The 17,779-nt window shown below is 38.2% G+C and overlaps 2 protein-coding genes across 18 annotated transcripts in view; one reads left to right on the plus strand and one right to left on the minus strand.

The window, feature by feature from the left end:
• The window catches only part of VASH2 (vasohibin 2), a 41,189-nt gene extending 36,528 nt beyond the window's left edge, over window positions 1-4,661 (plus strand). For all 8 annotated transcript variants that reach the window (XM_047704515.1, XM_047704516.1, XM_047704519.1 and 5 more), the window contains one exon: window positions 167-4,661. In XM_047704515.1, coding sequence (XP_047560471.1) covers window positions 167-236 — 70 coding nt within the window. In that variant the 3' untranslated portion in view covers window positions 237-4,661. The remainder of the gene's footprint in view (window positions 1-166) is intronic.
• ANGEL2 (angel homolog 2) overlaps window positions 3,519-17,779 on the minus strand; it is a 40,284-nt gene continuing 26,023 nt past the window's right edge. For 9 of the 10 annotated variants that reach the window (XM_047704509.1, XM_047704506.1, XM_047704510.1 and 6 more), the window contains 7 exons: window positions 15,094-15,350; window positions 14,367-14,436; window positions 12,802-13,223; window positions 11,767-11,893; window positions 11,300-11,357; window positions 7,957-8,120; window positions 3,519-5,971 (listed from right to left, as the gene is read on the minus strand). In XM_047704509.1, the coding sequence (XP_047560465.1) occupies window positions 5,820-5,971; window positions 7,957-8,120; window positions 11,300-11,357; window positions 11,767-11,893; window positions 12,802-13,223; window positions 14,367-14,436; window positions 15,094-15,350 (1,250 nt within the window). In that variant the 3' untranslated portion in view covers window positions 3,519-5,819. Of the gene's footprint in view, window positions 5,972-7,956; window positions 8,121-11,299; window positions 11,358-11,766; window positions 11,894-12,801; window positions 13,224-14,366; window positions 14,437-15,093; window positions 15,351-17,779 lie in introns of those variants that run through there. The other variant, XM_047704512.1, reaches the window with a different exon arrangement.

The raw sequence follows: 17,779 nt of genomic DNA on the forward strand, positions 1-17,779 counted from the left end.
CACGAGGTCAAGCTGGGAACCAAGCCTGGGGAGGGGTGGGGTACGGCGGGGCGGGCTGGGGGCAAGCACCTGAAGGGTCAGGAGAACAAAGTCAAGTTCTCCGAATCAAATACTAAGTGATCTTTCTCCATCCCCTCCCTCTCCCCCACCTGCCTTTGACCCGTAGGCCCGCACTGCCTGAGAAGGTGGCTGACCTCAGCACGCTGAATGAGGTGGGCTACCAAATCCGAATTTAGGCAAGCCATATCAGCCAGCAAGAGGGCTTCCGTGGTGCTTCTCTCTGCACTTTACCCCAGCATCTTCAGGAGGAACTGCAACTATTTATTGAGAACCTGTGGATTTTATTTTTAAGGATTCACTTGGACATGGATTCGGAGTGGGTGGTAACAATTAACGTTGAAAGTCACCAAGGGGCCACCATGAAAAGGCTGAAGAAACCCCACTGGGGTTGGACTGTCCCCCTCACTACAGATAGAAAGGGTCATATGTAACTGTAGTTTTCTATCTTCCCATTGACCTACTTTTATTTACTTGCTTTTGGACACGATGCCTCCTCACCAGTAGTAAATGTTCCTGAAACCCTCTCTCCCACTTTTGATATAGTAAGGTAACTCAGCCAGTATTAATGTCTTTTTTCAGCAATAACAGAGGCAAAAAATGGTGGGATTTTTTTTTCTTTTTAAGCAGTCAATATTACCTCAGCATCTTGACATCAGATATGCAAACTTAATGGTGTTTTGTTTTTTTATATTCTATTTGAATTATTTCCCCTGTACTTCCAATGGGGATCTCCAGAAAGTTTGGAATTTTTTCCTGGTGCACACATACAATGGGATTAAGGTATTATACCAAGTGTTTTACTAAAAAGCACTGAAATTCTTCTGGCAATACGGGAAACTCTTTTCAGGACCTTGGAGTTACTTCTTTCTTAAAGCATTCACTGACAGTGGTTTTTGTTCTTTCAAAACAAAAAGCACGATCCGAAGGTAGTCTGTGTTCTGTCACTAACATTTAAACTTTGCAAACTCCAGCAAAAAAAGCACAAGAGGTCACGGCACTGTGACACACATTTAGCAGTATTGCAAGGACCTTCCGGCAACCACACACTCAGAAAGGCAGAGGCTAGGAGTGAATCGGCAGAGTCTTGAGAACCAGATAACCTTTCTGTTCACGTCCCATCTGTTTTTTAGACTCTGAGTCAGGCGTTGGTTCCGAGGACTCACTGTTGTCAGGGAGGGGTCCTGATGTCTTATATTAAGACCAAAGGTGGCACGGTGTGATCCCTTTCCAGTCCCTCTCTTTGAAGTACCACTTCATGACTTAGGAACTGGTATTGGAAAATGCGATGAATTAAGAGAAGCAGAAACTTCTTTTAAATGGAAATGTCTTCAGGTAGGGGGTTCTACCTTTGAGCATGACGGAATCCGTGAAAGACAGTGTGTCTGTGTAACTTCGGACTGCGGGCCGCGGAGAGGAGCTCTACCCGGCAAGTGTGTACGTTGTCACCATCAAGAGTGTGCTTCTGTTCCGTCTGTTGTAGCTCGGCGGCCATGCCAACACAGGAGGCCAACTCGCAGATGTACGTGAAGTCTGCTAGTCAACACAAGTGTTATTTCAGTTGCCAGGACTTCCTCCCTGGCTTTCTTTGCCTGAAGGCGATTTTAGAAAGGGGAGTAGAAAAATAATCTGCTCACCGAGATTCTGTACCAGTAAAACCACTGAAGGTGACCTCATCCCTCGGCCACGTGCACGTGCCGCTCCCTTTACGCTAAAACTCAGTGGCATTAATGGAAAGTGATTATTTTCTTGAAAAAGGAGGACGTTTAGCATCCTTTACGGGAAAAGGACCAAGTAAGTGGACATCTCAATTACATTAAAATAGAGAAGTTAAAAATTCTGAACTAAAATCACTCTCTTTAAGAATAGTATCAGTTTGAAAAAAAATAGTATCAGTTTGAGTTAAGATGAGCTATCTTTGTATCTCTTCATAAGGCAAACTCATTTGCAGCCTAATGACCACGTCTACTGAAATATTTGAGTTGCTCTAAAACAATACTGCCTTAGCTCTCTCTGTGAAAAATAAGATATGTGTATCTTATGTTTGCCAATCTGAAATTTTATTATCGCTAATAGTTCACCATTTATACCACGGTGATCTTTCTAAGAGCTTAGACTAGGATTTTCCAAGTTTTACTTAAGTACTGTCCCATCCAAAATATAGAATGTCATTAGCTGCAGAGCCCCTTTTTTCCCCACAAAAAAGGGTAAAGAATAGGAACACAAACTATTCTAAGACGCTGACATACAAGCCTTAAAACCACCGCTGGTTTGGTGATTCAGTTAGTAACCTGATTTTTTTTTTCCACTCCCTTCTCGATGGTAAGATTCAGTCCCCCAGAGCAAGGGTTAGTCACACAAACATGAAAAGTAATTTAAAATGCTCTTAGTTTTCATTCTAGCTTTATTGCCTGTGGAATTATGTTGATTTCTAAAAGATCTGAGAAAGGTACTGAACTCTTCCATTCTAGTGCAGGAATTTGATTAAGATGATATTTAGGCAGAAACAAAACCAAAAAACCATGACATGATTTATTCCCCCCAACATTAATTTTAAAACTGGCTGCTATTCAAAAAATAAAAAATAAAACTTTGAGATGATTTGAATCTAGTTTTTAAAGTTATTAGTGCAAGAGAAATTTTACACGTAAGCCATTGTGGGGATATATGCAAAGTTTAAATGGATGACAGAAATCTTGATTTCAGACTCCATGTGCTGTTTTGAGTACACTTTATTTCAGAAAGTGATATTTAGTATTTTCTATACACTTTGAAATCATGAGCATTTCACTTTTTCTAAGTCAATTATTTCATAAGGATTTTTTTAATAGATATTGGTAAATAGAACTTTGGAAATCTTGATTCTGTATTCTTACTATACCCAAGGCTTTTGTAAGCTATAGTTTTATGTACAACCTTGTACAGTTTTTTTGACACACAATTCAGAATCTTGTTTATTCTCTTGGACTTTGTTCTGGCCAATACATTTTTTTTAAATCTTTAAGGAAAACTGTGATTGTTTTAGTGGGTATTTTTCTAAGTAAAGGGAAAGTTGTATAATGGTATTTTAGAGAATGCCAGATAAGTGCATGTTTCAAGTTAATGTTTTTCTCATCACTTGTATGTTTATACACAGCATGGGACTTTAATAAAACCACCCTGGAAACTTAAGGATTGTTTTTCTTCTAAAAATGTATGTAAGAGGGTGTGATTTATTTTTTTTCTTGTCCTTTTACTACATCCTTGTCCTAGTAAACTCATTTATCACTCCCTCTCCCTTATCTTCTTCCACAATTTTCAGACTCTGTATTCAACACTATTCTGTTTTGCCACATCTGAATTCACTTACATGTTAGCATCACTCTAAGCAATACAGGCTTTAGGGTAATGAAATAGTTAGAAGGACAACAGCCCAGTGGACACACTTAGCACACCTATCACAAAACCTCCAGGCACAGATGCACTAGAGTAATAACTTATTAGGTGATTCATAGAGACGAAGTGCAAATGACTTCTCTGTTTCCCCAAACCCTTGAACTCTCTGGATCTCTAACTTGGTTTTTTAGGAAAGCAAAGGGTTAAAAGCCGACAGTTGCTAAATTCCAAAAAAAAAAAAAAAGACAAGATTTCAAACATGCATATTATCTTGATATCAAAAGGTATCGTAAAACCAACATTTCTTACTCCATAGTATCTCTTTCCATTTTAAAACTTGGCCAGTACAGCACTTCGGCCTGGGGGTGATTTGGCTTCAGCAATTAACCAGATTTCAATGCTTTTTGGCAGGTAAATACAAGGCTCCAACAGAGTTACCAATTCTGACCAAAAAAAGTAAAGACAAGTGGACAGTTCATTTTAGCGGAGCTTCAAAAACCTGTGAGAAGGTTGCACTGATCCTTTGGCCTCCAGTTCACAAAATACTACGTCCTCTATGCTCAAGTGGAAAGCATTTTTATGGATTTATTCTACAAAGTGAAGCACATGAAAAGGGCCTAAAATTAATATATTGATCAGGACATAAAAAATTAAATTTTCACAGAGGTTTTCAGAGATGTTAGTTTAGCAACAATGACCTATACACAAAGTTATCTGTTAATAAACTCACATAACACAAAGGAGTAATTAATGCATTTTCATTTTTCTTCCCCCAATATTAAAAGGGATTAATTATACTATTATTTGGTGAGGACAATGTCTGTTAATTAGAGCACACAATATTCTGCAAACTGTTACTAGAAAACGTGGAAAGTCTTAGAACTACAGTTAATACTGTAAGTAAAAACCCAAAAATGTGAGAAATTAAACATTTAAAAATACTTACTATCATTTTTCATAGGTAAATCCTCATAACCTACACGCCTTGTTCAGGTAGTCATTTGATTTCTTTTCTCAAAAAATAACTGTAGTAAATATACTTTAGTACAAAAACCTTTAAAGTCCAGGACCCGGAGTAAATACTGCTTTCTAATTTCAGAAAAGGCATTCTATGAAGAACACCCGTTGTAAAAACTTCTATAATTCAGTACAATTGAATATAAAATTACTACTTAGTAAAAATGTGCATCATTTTTTGATCCTAATGTCTAAAAAAGAGGACACATTAACTTTTTTGTTTTAAAATGTTTGAACCAAACACAGAGCGCCAACTGTGGGACTCACTAGACCTGCTCTTGACCACTTTACAAAAAAATGTCAGCACCATGTCACACTGCTGCCTCATTAGGAAAGAAAACAAAGTAACATCTTAGAAACAAAACCACTAAAGACAGTTAAAATTACTAGTTAGGAGTATTGGGTCTCCAAGTTGGTATCTCCCCACTAGTTCTACGGGCTTCCTAAATATCTGAGCGAAACCAAAAGAATCTCATAGCTGCCACTTTGTTCTAAAGACAAGTTTCCTAATAAAATAAATTTCCACAGAACTGGTTCAGAAAAATAAAGTTTCTCCTCCGACCCGGGGATCTCTTCTTGAAACTGAAGAGAAAAAAACAAACAAAAAAACAAAACCCCCCACAAACTACTAGGCAAAGGCATTCTAACCCAGTCTCTGCCTCTCTCGGGCATGCTGGAATGGTCTGCCTGTCACAGGATGGAAATAGGGCGTCTGTAAAGCACTTCAACTCTTAGTTACAGTGACCTCCATCTCCCAACAAAATGGAGACATCATCCACGGCTCAGGAGAGGAGTAAGACGGATTAAGCAATCTGTACAATTCTAAGAAGCATTATCAAGCCCCCTCAAAACCAAACTAAAATGGTTGGTTGGACACTTGTGAGCGATTTCTGAGATGAACGAATTAGGACTCAACAAACAGATGGTCCTCACAATGAAATCAGGCCTTCTGGAAGGGAAACGAGTTGTGGTTTGCACGAACTCAAAGATACTTTGGATCCACCATAAAGCTTGCCAAAAACATCAACTGAAATTCTTTACTAACTAAAGAGGATGCACTATGTTTAAAAATCACTGTCAACTTTACTGGGATTTAGAATAAAAAATATTTACAACTCTTTTACAATAAGGAGTAAACGTTTAGATCTCACTTGTCAGGAAAATATTTTTTCGGTATTACAAAGAAAATTGTTGTAAACTTGTTTCTTCTGGTATCTGCTTCAAGCATTTAACACAACCTCTTCAGAAACTCCACAGCATAAAAATAAACATGCAAACTCTCAAGAAATATTTTACATTTTTTGAAAAAGAATATAAATCGGAAAGTATATATACATATATATATATATGTATATCCAATCAAAGAAGAGTCACAGCTCAAGTCTGAATTTAGCCAATAAAGGTAGATGATCTGAAGAATTATTTTCATTTGGAAGTCCATTAACAGTCCATAAGTCTTGTTCCGTAAGGAGTGATAGTCTGGCCAGAAGTTTCAAGCCACCAACCAGAGCAACCTCAGCTCCTACATTAAGGAAACACATGTTTAGAGAAACTGTGTCAACAAGTCATTGTAAATTAATCATACAAGTCCTTCTTCAGAACCTTCTAGAGTCTAATGGGAAACAGCTTTTAGAATATGATTAGATTTCATATTGAGTTATAAGCTAATTATAGTTCTTAGGCACAGCAGTTTCAGATGTTTGGGTTTTTTTCCTGGTTCAAATTTGTTTTGAGTTCTGCAAATAATCTTCAGAAGAAAATATCAGTGCAACACATAAGTACGTTAAAGGTAATTTGAAGGGCACCTGGGTGGCTCAGTTCAGTTAAGCATCTGACTTTGGCTTAGGTCATGATCTCAGGGCTGAGAATGAAACCCTCACTGGGGCTCCACTCTCAGCAGGGAGCTTGCTTGTCCCTCTTCCTCTCCCTCTGCCCCAACTTGTGCATGCTCTCTGTCCTGAATAAAATCCTTAAAAAGTGGGGCGCCTGGGTGGCTCAGTGGGTTAAGCCGCTGCCTTCGGCTCAGGTCATGATCTCAGGGTCCTGGGATCGAGTCCCACATCGGGCTCTCTGCTCAGCAGGAAGCCTGCTTCCCTCTCTCTCTCTCTCTCTCTGCCTGCCTCTCCGTCTACTTGTGATCTCTCTCTGTCAAATAAATAAATTAAAAAAAAAAATCCTTAAAAAATAATAAAAATTAAAAAATGAAGTAATTTGAAGGGCGTCTGGACAGTCCGGTCAGTTAAGCCTCTGACTCTTGGTTTGGGCTCAGATGGTGGTCTCAGGATTGTGGGGTCAGCTCCACGATGGGATCCAAGCTCAATGCAGAGTCTGGTTAGGATCTCTCTCTCTCTCTCTCTGCCACTCCCCCTCCCCCATGCTCACACACATGCTCTCTCGCTCTCTCTCTCTAAAAGAAATAAATCTTTAAAAAAAAAAGTAATGTGAGATTGATGACTACATAAGAAATTAATCAACTATCCCACAGCTGTATAAACCAGACAGACCCAGCCACAGCTGAGTAGGAAGTTTACAGGGTGCCTGGAGATTAAATTAGTATGCACTGGTTCCAGAGTCAGTGCCGACAGTAGAGTCAGAGGACCTGCTGTTAACCGCACCATTTGATATGCCGGTCCATGGCACACTCCTGCCACCTAGTGAACACTTAGAGCATGACAACTCCCAGACCCTGACTACAAATTCAAAGCAGCAAGCCTATTTCATAGACTTGATCTTAGTTGGGGAGGAGTAAGCCAGAGTATTACTAACAAGGTTATCCTCAGTAGGAAGGAGAAAACAAGCAGAAGAAAAAAGGAGAAAAGAAAAGTAGCACAAAAAAAAAAAAGGGCGGGGGGATCAGAAAAGACAGAACAGCTGCCCACATTTTGGACTTGTGAAGTTTTCTGAATGATATTCTCTGACTTCCAGTCATTTTAAACTGCATTCTGTTCTCCACATTAAATCCTTTGGTTAATATTTAAAACCTTACTTTCACTGAATCGTACAAGGAAAACTGTCTTATCACCTCTGCTTTTTGAAACCACATATTCATATAATGGACTTCTCTTTCCAGAAAGATCCAGAGTCAACATGACAAAACTGTCCATTGCTGGCAATACAAGGTCCTCCCATGAAGGCAGTATGCGTTAGTAAAATTTAAGTACAAAACTACCTGATGTTGCTGTCACACATATACAAAAAGAAACCCAGTAAATTTACGGCAAATAAAACTAAAGGGCAATACGAGAGACCCGTAACTCGGAAGCTGACTGGCACTGGAAGGGGGAGCTAAGGATATAATTCTTAGGCGATAATTTGCTTTGAGGTCCTTCACTGCTTCCATGTTTTACAGGTGATTAACTGATTTACTCAAATATATTACCAAAAAAATCTTTTTAACTTTTAAATTTAGAACGTCACCTAGATGTTTAGCTAACTTTCTCAAGCTCAGCCCTGGGGTTAGACTTACTCTCTTCTCAAGCACAGTGTAAGATTACATGTATTCTTTACCTGGCTGCCTGGCAACATCTTCCTTTTCAGCAGAATAGAAAATATAATCCACAGTTATGGCACTTCGGGAATGACAAGTGGTCACCTCTGGAATTCCAGTGTCAGGAAAATAATGTGAATAAACAGATGACAAGCTGAAATGGTGCTGTAAATTTGAAGATAATCTAAATTGAAAAGAAAAATTGCTTAGCATCCATCAAGTTTTTCTTGATTTTTAGAATCCTTCCTGTTTAAAGCACTTTCTCATTTAATTTCCAGACAAAGCCAGACATTCAGACAAGCGTTATTTAGACAGACCACACCACAATTTGGCATTCTGTTCATTCATGTGGTGATACCCGAAACCCATTATCAAGGCTGTGATACGTGGGGTAAAAACGCAATTATTTACATATTAATGTGATTTATTATTAATTAAAACATATTTGAGAGGGGCGCCTGGGTGGCTCAGTGGGTTAAAGCCTCTGCCTTCAGCTCAGGTCATGATCCCAAGGTTCTGGGATCGAGCCCCGCATCAGGCTCTCTGCGGAGAGAGAGCCTGCTTCCTCCTCTCTCTCTGACTGTCTCCCTGCCTACTTGTGATCTCTGTCAAATAAATAAATAAAATCTTAAAAAAAAAAATCTGAGAGCCTGCATTTCCTAATAAATATGCACTCGAAAACAATTTATAAGTTATTTGCTGTATTTTTAAGAAAAAAAGTGGTCTTTATGAATGTCACATAGAACCCATCAGACTTTTGGGGCACCTGGGTGGCTCAGTGGGTTAAAGCCTCTGCCTGCGGCTCAGGTTGTGATCTCAGGGTCCTGGGATCGAGCCCCACATCGGGCTCTCTGCTCAGCAGGGAGCCTGCTCCTTTCCTCTCTCTCTACCTGCCTCTCTGCCTACTTGTGATCTCTGTCTGTCACATAAATAAATAAAATCTAAAAAAAAAAAAAAAACCCATCAGACTTGTGATGTCAGACGGGCTATATTTTTCTATGATTATTCTTGCTATGACATATCAGATAATTTTGTACTGCATCCTAAAACAGCTTCTATAATGGTTTCTATTTATGTCATGTTACAAATACAAGTGCTGTAATGAAGAATTTAAAAATCATTTCCGATAAATACATCTTAAAAGTTTAAAGATCTTTTATATTGTGAAAAAAAAATTTTTAAACTTTTTAAAATTTAACATTTAACTAATACCTACTAAGTTTCAGGCACTATCTTAGGTGCTTAAGATACACATATAAAGAGAGTTTTTAAAGAGCTCAATGTCAAAGAACAAAGGTTATTTCCAAATAACCTTACTTTCCAGTTTTAGCAATGTTTTATGTCTAAGGATTTATATTTACAATATTATTAAATGTAAAGTAGGTTTTTCTCAAACTGTTCTCTTACTATCAATTTTTTGGTTTATAGATAATAAGCTCTGCATATAAGCACACTACATGTATATACAGATACTTAAAAGTATCTTATACCTCATTTTGTTATAAAAAGATTTTAGAATTAGTCAAAACCAAGTATTTGTTAGATTTGTCTTTTTATTAATCTTACTCAGGGAGGGCACCTGGGTGGCTCAGTTAAGCATCTGCCGTTCAGCTTGGGTCATGATCTCAGGGTCCTGGGATCGAGCCCTACATCAGGCTCCCTGCTCAGCGGGGTCGGCTTCGCCCTCTCCCTCTGTTCCTCCCCACTGCTCGTGCTCTCTCTCTCTCTCACACATGCTCTCTCTCTCAAATAAATAAAATCTTTTTTAAAAAAATCTTAGGGGGATGTCTGGGTGGCTCAGTGGGTTAAGCCTCTGCCTTCGGCTCAGGTCATGATCTCAGGGTCCTGGGATTGAGCCCCGAATCAGGCTCTCTGCTCAGCAGGGAGCCTGCTATCCCCGCCCCCTCTCTGCCTGCCTCTCTGCCTTCTTGTGATCTCTTTGTCAAATAAATAAATAAAATCTTTAAAAATCTTAGGGAAGTTTTTACTGTATTTGAAAGGTTTAATCATGAAGTTTTAAATATTCTTTTTAAAAAAAATCCAAAAACTGCTGCTTCCTATCTTACTAGGTTTTTACATGAGATAATATTTTCTCAACACATAGCATACAAAATAAAAACAAGACTGAGAAGCAGATAAAATGAGTAAGAGGGGATTCTAATTGGTCCCTAAATGCAAATGTTAAAATAAAAATTAAAATTAATAAAAGAGCCACAATATAAAATCAAAACATTTTAAGAATCTCCCAAAGAGGGGGCGCCAGGGTGGCTCAGTGGGTTAGGGCCTCTGCCTTTGGCTCAGGTCATGGTCCCAGGGTCCTGGATCGAGCCCCACATCGGGCTCTCTGCTCAGTGGGGAGCCTGCTTCCTCTTCTCTCTCTCTGCCTGCCTCTCTGCCTATCTGTGATCTCTATCTGTCAAATAAATAAATAAAATCTTAAAAAAAAAAAAAAAAGACTCTCCCAAAGAGACAAGATTTAAATCTCTATCCTGCTGTATTCACATACATCTATTTCTCAACCTTAGCCCCAAATACTCATGCTTCTTTACTAATAATAAGGAATCCAGGCATCTTCACCCTTCCACCTTTGGTAACTTTTCCCTGTAGTTCAAGAGTTATAAATACTTATGTAAACTATATAATTTAAATATAAATATTTATACTGGCATATTCTTTTTTGGATCAATTCTCCTGCAGATTATTTTGAGACGTAGTAAGTCAAAGGAGGCTAAGCATCCTCTTGAAATCTGAAAGGTATTTTCCTGTGATCCTGACCTTTGTTTAAACATGTAATAGCAGGGGTGCCCAGGTAGCTCAGTGGGTTAAGCCTCTGCCTTCGGCTCAGGTCATGATCCCAGGGTCCTGGGATCAAGCCCCACATTGGGCTCTCTGCTCAGCGGGGAGCCCACTTCCCCCTCTATCTGCCTGCCTCTCTGCCTACTTGTGATCTCTATCTGTCAAATAAATAAATAAAACCTTTAAAAAAATATATGTAATAGCAATGTATTTCACAGTACTAGCTGATCCAGGTCCACGGACAGGCTCTTTGCTATAAATAACACTGCTTAAGCCCTTACTATGAACCGAACACCAAGCTTTTCATGCTTTGTCTCATGCAGTCCTCCCAAGTACCCGAAGTATAGACAAGGAAACTGAATCTCAGAAATGTTAAGCTTCTTGCTCAGAATCACACATCTAAAATGTAGCACAGTTAGGAACTCAGGTCTATTTGACTGAGGAGCCAGCATTCTTCACCAGCATGGGAAAACATCCTTTTCATTTTTTATCCAAGTGGTTTTTGAGAAATAATTTTTTTATCCAACTTAAGTCAGTAAATGTCTACTGTTATTTTCCAGAACTCACTTTTCAGCTGTCACTAGGACCTCTGTTTTGTCCAGCTCTGTCTGTGTCAGATCACTGTCTATAGGAACAAAGAGAAATATATTAAACTTTCAATATATTGTTCTGTTCTAGTTTTCCATAGAATAGTCCTCTTACTCTAGGAATGATATTCAAGACATGTTTAGTTTAGATAGATGCCTAGTCAAATGTTCCATCAGGGAACCTTTATGTTTTGATGGTCTCCATAATTAGCAAAACTGAAATGCAAACATATCCAAAGCAACATGCAAGTAATTCATGCAGATAATTTTGGAAGGTCAACTTAAGAATGGTAAATTTAGAGTTCATTAAGAAAAGGACTAAGCAAGTAAGTATTATGTTTTTTATAATTCATCCCTGAGATGTTATCCCTTGAAAAATTTAGTTTTATGTCTTCAAAGGGAACACTATTATCAAGGAGACTGCCAAAATGTACTACGAACACTTACCTGTCTTTTCTACTTTTGGTAACTGCTGTACCTCATACACACAGTTCTGTGAGATACCTAGGTTTGGGGGCCAAATGGGAATAGATAAAATTCTTTGTCCCCGTGAAGACTGTTCCTGGCCAGATACCTAAACAAAATTTCAACAGGTATCTTAAGTGAATAGATTTTAAATAGTTTCTGTATTGAAAAGTTTATGTCTTAAATAAGAGGAAATCCAAGAATGGCACTACCCATTATTCATCATAGTAAGTGATTATTTGTGCTTATGAAATCTTGTTCAAATACAATTCAGAAAGCAGTTACTATTGACATAAAAATGGCAATATTTTCCTTTCCTGTCACTCTAATTGGGACATCTAGATGGTCTATAACTTTGGACTAATACTGCCCTTCCTTTCTTGCAATTATATTAATATAAAATCTTACATATTTTATATAACTATTATTTAAAATACTAAGGGAGATCAACTCTTACAAAATTTTAGAACTATCACTCAAACCTCAGTGGTGGAGAGTTTATTTTGGTTAAAATCCTGAAGACTGAATGATGTGAAGTAAGCAACAGAAAGCACAATGAAGATAAAACATGGGATATAGTCAGCTAAGAAATTAAAATATTTAGCATTATGAAAAGGAAAATGTACATAATAAAGAAATACTAAATTACTATTTTGCCAACTATACTGCCCACATCCAGCATTCAAAATTCTATTACCCGCCCCCTTATGAGTAGTTCCTTATTTACAAAGTATTAATGTCTATCAATGCTTTTATTTTTCTGCTTCTCCCCCACTTTGGATTTTTTGCTACCTGCCAACTCCTCTAAGCAGAATGCTGCCATAAACAGATGGAAAAGATGAAATTCAACCAACTGAGCATCATTACTTATTAGTAGTTGGGGAACGTCATCATAGCTTGGTAAAGCAAGGGTACTGGGAACCCAAGGTTTTCAAACAGCCAGTGATGACTATCCTCGCACTACGATGAACAGAGAGACTAAGTCTGCCTCCTAATAATGACGAAGCAAGCACTTACCTTGCCAATGGCAAGTCCTTCATAATTCAATTTTCCTTCCTTTATAAAACTATAGAGCGGAGAACCAGGAACAGAATTAAAGTCACCACACATAACGATAGGGCAGAAGCTGCCATCTTTCTGATGGGCAACACTGGAAATCTCTGCCAGAAGCATTGCCAATTGGGTCAGCTTAATATCACCTCGCCTTGGGTTATACAACAGATGTGTGTTAGCTACACAGATCACAGGAGAGGCAGCACTCGGAATTTTGGGCTGCAAAAGTAACACTAATCCAACATTGTCTCTGTCCAACAGAGGAACATCACGGCGGTAGAATTCCACTGGGTTCACCGATAAGAGTGAAAACTTGGAATGTTTGAAGCAGATGGCACAGCCATCAGGTTTCCTTCCTGTCCGCATCTTGTATTCACAGTGATAACCTACAAGGAAGAAAGAAATTTAACACAGGGTCTGCCATATAAGCATATATGGCAAAACATAACTCTCCTAATACCTCTGAACAATATTTATCAAAGTGTCTTCTCCCAAGCATTAATAATGCAGGATGTTAAGTTTGAGACGGGGTCTAGGTCCTAAGACTGGGTCTCTTTCCTGGCCGACTCCAGTCTTAAATAGGCTAAAACGTGCATGATCATGGTCTCATTCCCATCCCAGTTGAAGTCGTGACAAAGACAGTAAGGCCTTATAATCATCTACACTGCCCAGCCCCCCGACAGCCCATCTCTGACCTTTCTGCCTCTGACTCTTCCCTGCTTGCTCAACTCCCCACACATCTCACCACCTGCCTTAAGGCACTTCTATCTCAGGGTCTCTGCTTTGCTATTTCCATAGTCTGGAAGGACAGAGACTTATCTATGTGGCTCACTGCTAGATCACCGCAGCCTAGAACAGTACACAGGATACAGCAGGCGTTCAAAAAATATTTGCGAAGAATGAATGCAAAGTAGGCAGCATCTCTTAAATAGATGAACTGTTTCTCGAAGTGTTCATTCATCAAACAGGTTTTTAGCTTCTACTCGTTTGTTACTGGTAGACACTGATGTTATAATGATGAACCAGACACAATGGTCCCTGATAAGGAACTTGGAAACTTGGGGGTCTAGTGGTGGGTAGAGCAACTCCTGGAAAGGAATCTAATTAAGAGATTCTTACATACTTTTCTGTTTGAGTTAAAATTATCTATCAAGAGGTGCCTGGGTGGTACAGTCAGTTAGCGTCTGACTCTTGGTTTTGGCTCATGTCGTGATCTCAGGATTGTGGGATCAAGCCCCATAGCAGGCTCAGCGCGGAACCTGCATAAGAGTCTCTCTCCCTCTGCCCCTCACCCCCAAAAGAAATAAAGCTTAAAATAATAATAATAAAAAAATTATATATCAACCCAAAAATTCCCACTTAAAATACCTCAATCTTTTCCTGACCTTTTGAAATGGGTACTAAGTTTTTTCAAAATTAAGACTTTTTTCTTTGCCGAAATACACTATACATCATTGTTAGTATGTTATACTTTTAACAACACACAAATCTTTCAAAGTAAATCTGGCTAAAATAAAGTTACATTGTACCCAAAGATTCCAAACTTGGCCTGATCTCTGCTCCATAATGATCTTCTTGAACTTCTTGCAAACAAAGTACCTTGGAAGGAAAAAATGGCTTGAATTAAAACAGAGAGCAAATATGAATTTTCTGATGCTTTCATCTTTAAAAATAGGCTGCTAAAATTCTAAAAACCTAATGAAAGTGAAAATAAAAAGACTTAAGTCTTTTTTCTTGAAACTATCAAGTTGATATTTCCAAATTCCCAAAAAACCTGGCCTTTAATTACATGGAACTCTCTCTCTTACCATCCAAAACTGGTATTTCCCAAAAGAAGTATTTTAAATTTACATGTTGGAATTCTTTTTCCTGAATTACAAAGTTCTTTAGTACTAAATCCTTCTAGTCCTTTCTCAAGGTGATTTCTTTGAATGTATCTAGATTTTTAGAGGAATGACTTACATTTTAAATCAATGGAAGTACTTACTGAATATTTAATACACTGCCAGTCTCTGTTTTCAAAACTGACTGGCAAGCAGAAATTTTTGGATCTTTTTTGAAAATTTAATGATTATTTACACCAACAACCATTCGCAAAGGACGCTTTGGAAGTCACGATACATTGTTAAAAACTGTTCCATCACTATATTTAAAACCATCTTCCCTTCTTAACCCACAGACAAAAGGGGTAAAACCCATTTAGTTCACAAATGAACTTTTCTTATGCGAAGAATTTTGATGATATTCTGCACTTACATCTGCATCAAAGTGTTTAATTTCTTTCAGGATATTGGGGAACCTAAAACTCCAGTGTAAAACTGGCCGCCGGCAGTGTCTATAGAGATGTGAATTGTCTTCCAATAAATCTTGTGAAAGTATATTATAGGACATCACTGAAAAGTCAAACTTGTCATCACTGTCTTCACATTTGGGGTCAACATTTTTGTCTCCTAGGATCTTCGTCTTGTCTTTATTATGGTTACATATATATTCCCAATGTCGTTGTATTGTGCCTGTTAAAATATATTGAACAAAATATAAAGAATTAATGAAAAATGACCAAATACTTTCCGGCATGAGTTTTTTCTTGCCTTTTAAAAATTCCCACAGGCAATGAACAGAATGTTTTCCCCTAGGAAATGGCAACATAGCGCTATGAAACTGGAAGCTGTCATCAAATTGATTACAAAGGCAGTAAAATAATACAATGACTGACCAACAGGTATAAAACAAGATTAAAAGGAGTTAGCAGGTCATTTTGGAGATTGAGAGAGTGTTAATAAAGTTAAGACAATATAGCTTCTCACTTACTTAGGGTTAAGAAGTGGCTCTGCCAGACATGCTCAGCAACTTCATAACCATGATAACATACAGTTGACCATTGAACAATGCGGGGGTGGAGGGGAGGGTTAAGGGCACTGCACAGTTGAAAATCCACATAAAACTTTTGACGCCTTCAAAACTTAACTACTAATAGTCTATTGTTGACTGGAAGCCTTACCAATAACAAAAAGAGTCGATTAACACATAACTTGTATGTTATATGTATTTTACACTGTATTTTACAATAAAGTAAGCTGAAGAAAATATTTTCTTTTTATTTATAAATTTATTTATAAATTATAAATTTACTTTATTATATTTATATTATAAATTATATTTATATTTATATTATAAATTTATTTATAAATTTATTAAAATCATAAAGAAAGGGGCGCCTGGGTGGCTCAATGGGTTAAGCCTGTGCCTTTGGCTCAGGTCATGGTCTCAGGGTCCCAGGATCGAGCCCAGCATCTGGCTCTCTGCTCAACAGGGAGCCTGCCTCCCCGTCACTCTGCCTGCCTCTCTGCCTACGCGGAGAGCCACGCAGTTCGACTCTTGTTGAAGGGTCAACTGTATTTGTATGTCACAGTTGGCTTTTCAATAAGATGATTTAACACCGTAGTTTATTTCCTATTAGTAAGATAAGATTATCAAATGATTAAGCTCTAGAAATAACTCATCTCAGAATTCTGGTTTAGACATGAATGAAGGATGTATGACGGCAATATATGGAAGTGTATTTAGTGGAACAATGCAGACAAAATGAACAGAAGAAATCTTTTTAATGCACACCAAAGCAAACGTTGAAGATACATAGTTGTAGAACGCTAGTCAATGACAAGGGCTGGTTGAAGAACCCAGCATGCGGCATTCAGAAATGGTTTACATTCTGCAAAGACACATGTACTTGGGCCCAGTGATGAAAAAAGAGAATCAAAAAGTATGAGATTTTGCAATTACAGGCAGTCCTTGACTTAGAAATGACCTACAAACACACACACAAACATACATACACACGCCCCTTTGATCTTATCTTCCTCACCCCACCATGAAGGAGGATACTCTCACTGCCATGGAAGGCATGAAGAAAAATATGGAACTTTTAGAGATTCTAGGAGCTCAACAGAAGGGGAAAACAAGACATGGGAAGAACTTGGGAAAACAGATTTGGAGATCGGTTTTCAAGCAGGAAAAACCTCAGCCCTAGAATATCTCCCTTTTCCTGCATGCAGGTTTTCACTTTACTGGATTACAATGCCTAAGATTCTACCAATTAAAAATTAAATTGAGGAAAAATAATTCTATACATACGGGGAAAAAAGACCAAAAGTGAAATTTTAAAATACCCTCTGGTAAATGAGTTTAATAAGATTGCTTTTCTCAAAATCTAAATGCTGAAAGCAGCTGCATGGAAGGAACAGACATTTTGACCAGAGGCTAGAAGAGGAAGATTATTTTTATGAATACTGAGGTCTGGGTGGATCAGGGGTGCTGGAGACTTACAATACCATGAAGGTACTAAGAGCCTGAGGAGAAGGGTTAAGAAAAAAAGATGGACAGAAAGAAAACCAAACCAAACCAAAGCCATCTGGGATTAAAGAACTTAACCTGGAGCTTGTCCTATACCCAGGAAAGGGATGGAAACCATCTGCTCCTGCATCCTTCACTGAATATGGAGAATCCTACCTGCAAAGGCCCGGAACTACAACTAACTGCAATGACTCCATAGGACTACTCTGAGATTTGTAACAGTTTCCATGGGGAAAACGGAAACAGATGGTCAGCAACTGATTCTCAAGAACTAATTACCCAGAACACAATTCATTCATAAATTGGGGACTGTCTATGATGGTTTTAGCCACAAATCATAGTCTTTATATGTATACGAGATGCAAAGGGCTCTAGTCATGCAAACACAATGCAAGCGACCATCACAGTTACAGCACTACCCTGGTGTCACCACCACATTAAAGTATGAAAGATGAAGGTCCAGAAAAGTTGTACATATTTTCTTGTAAAATATGTGTATGGAAGGGCACAAAAATGCATTGAGATTGTATTGTCCTGACAAGCGTTTGTAAGCCAACTCTTTCTGCAGTTACATTTTGAAACATGTCAC

The sequence above is a fragment of the Lutra lutra genome, chromosome 15 (assembly GCF_902655055.1).
Source record: "Lutra lutra chromosome 15, mLutLut1.2, whole genome shotgun sequence".
Lineage (NCBI taxonomy): Eukaryota > Metazoa > Chordata > Mammalia > Carnivora > Mustelidae > Lutra > Lutra lutra.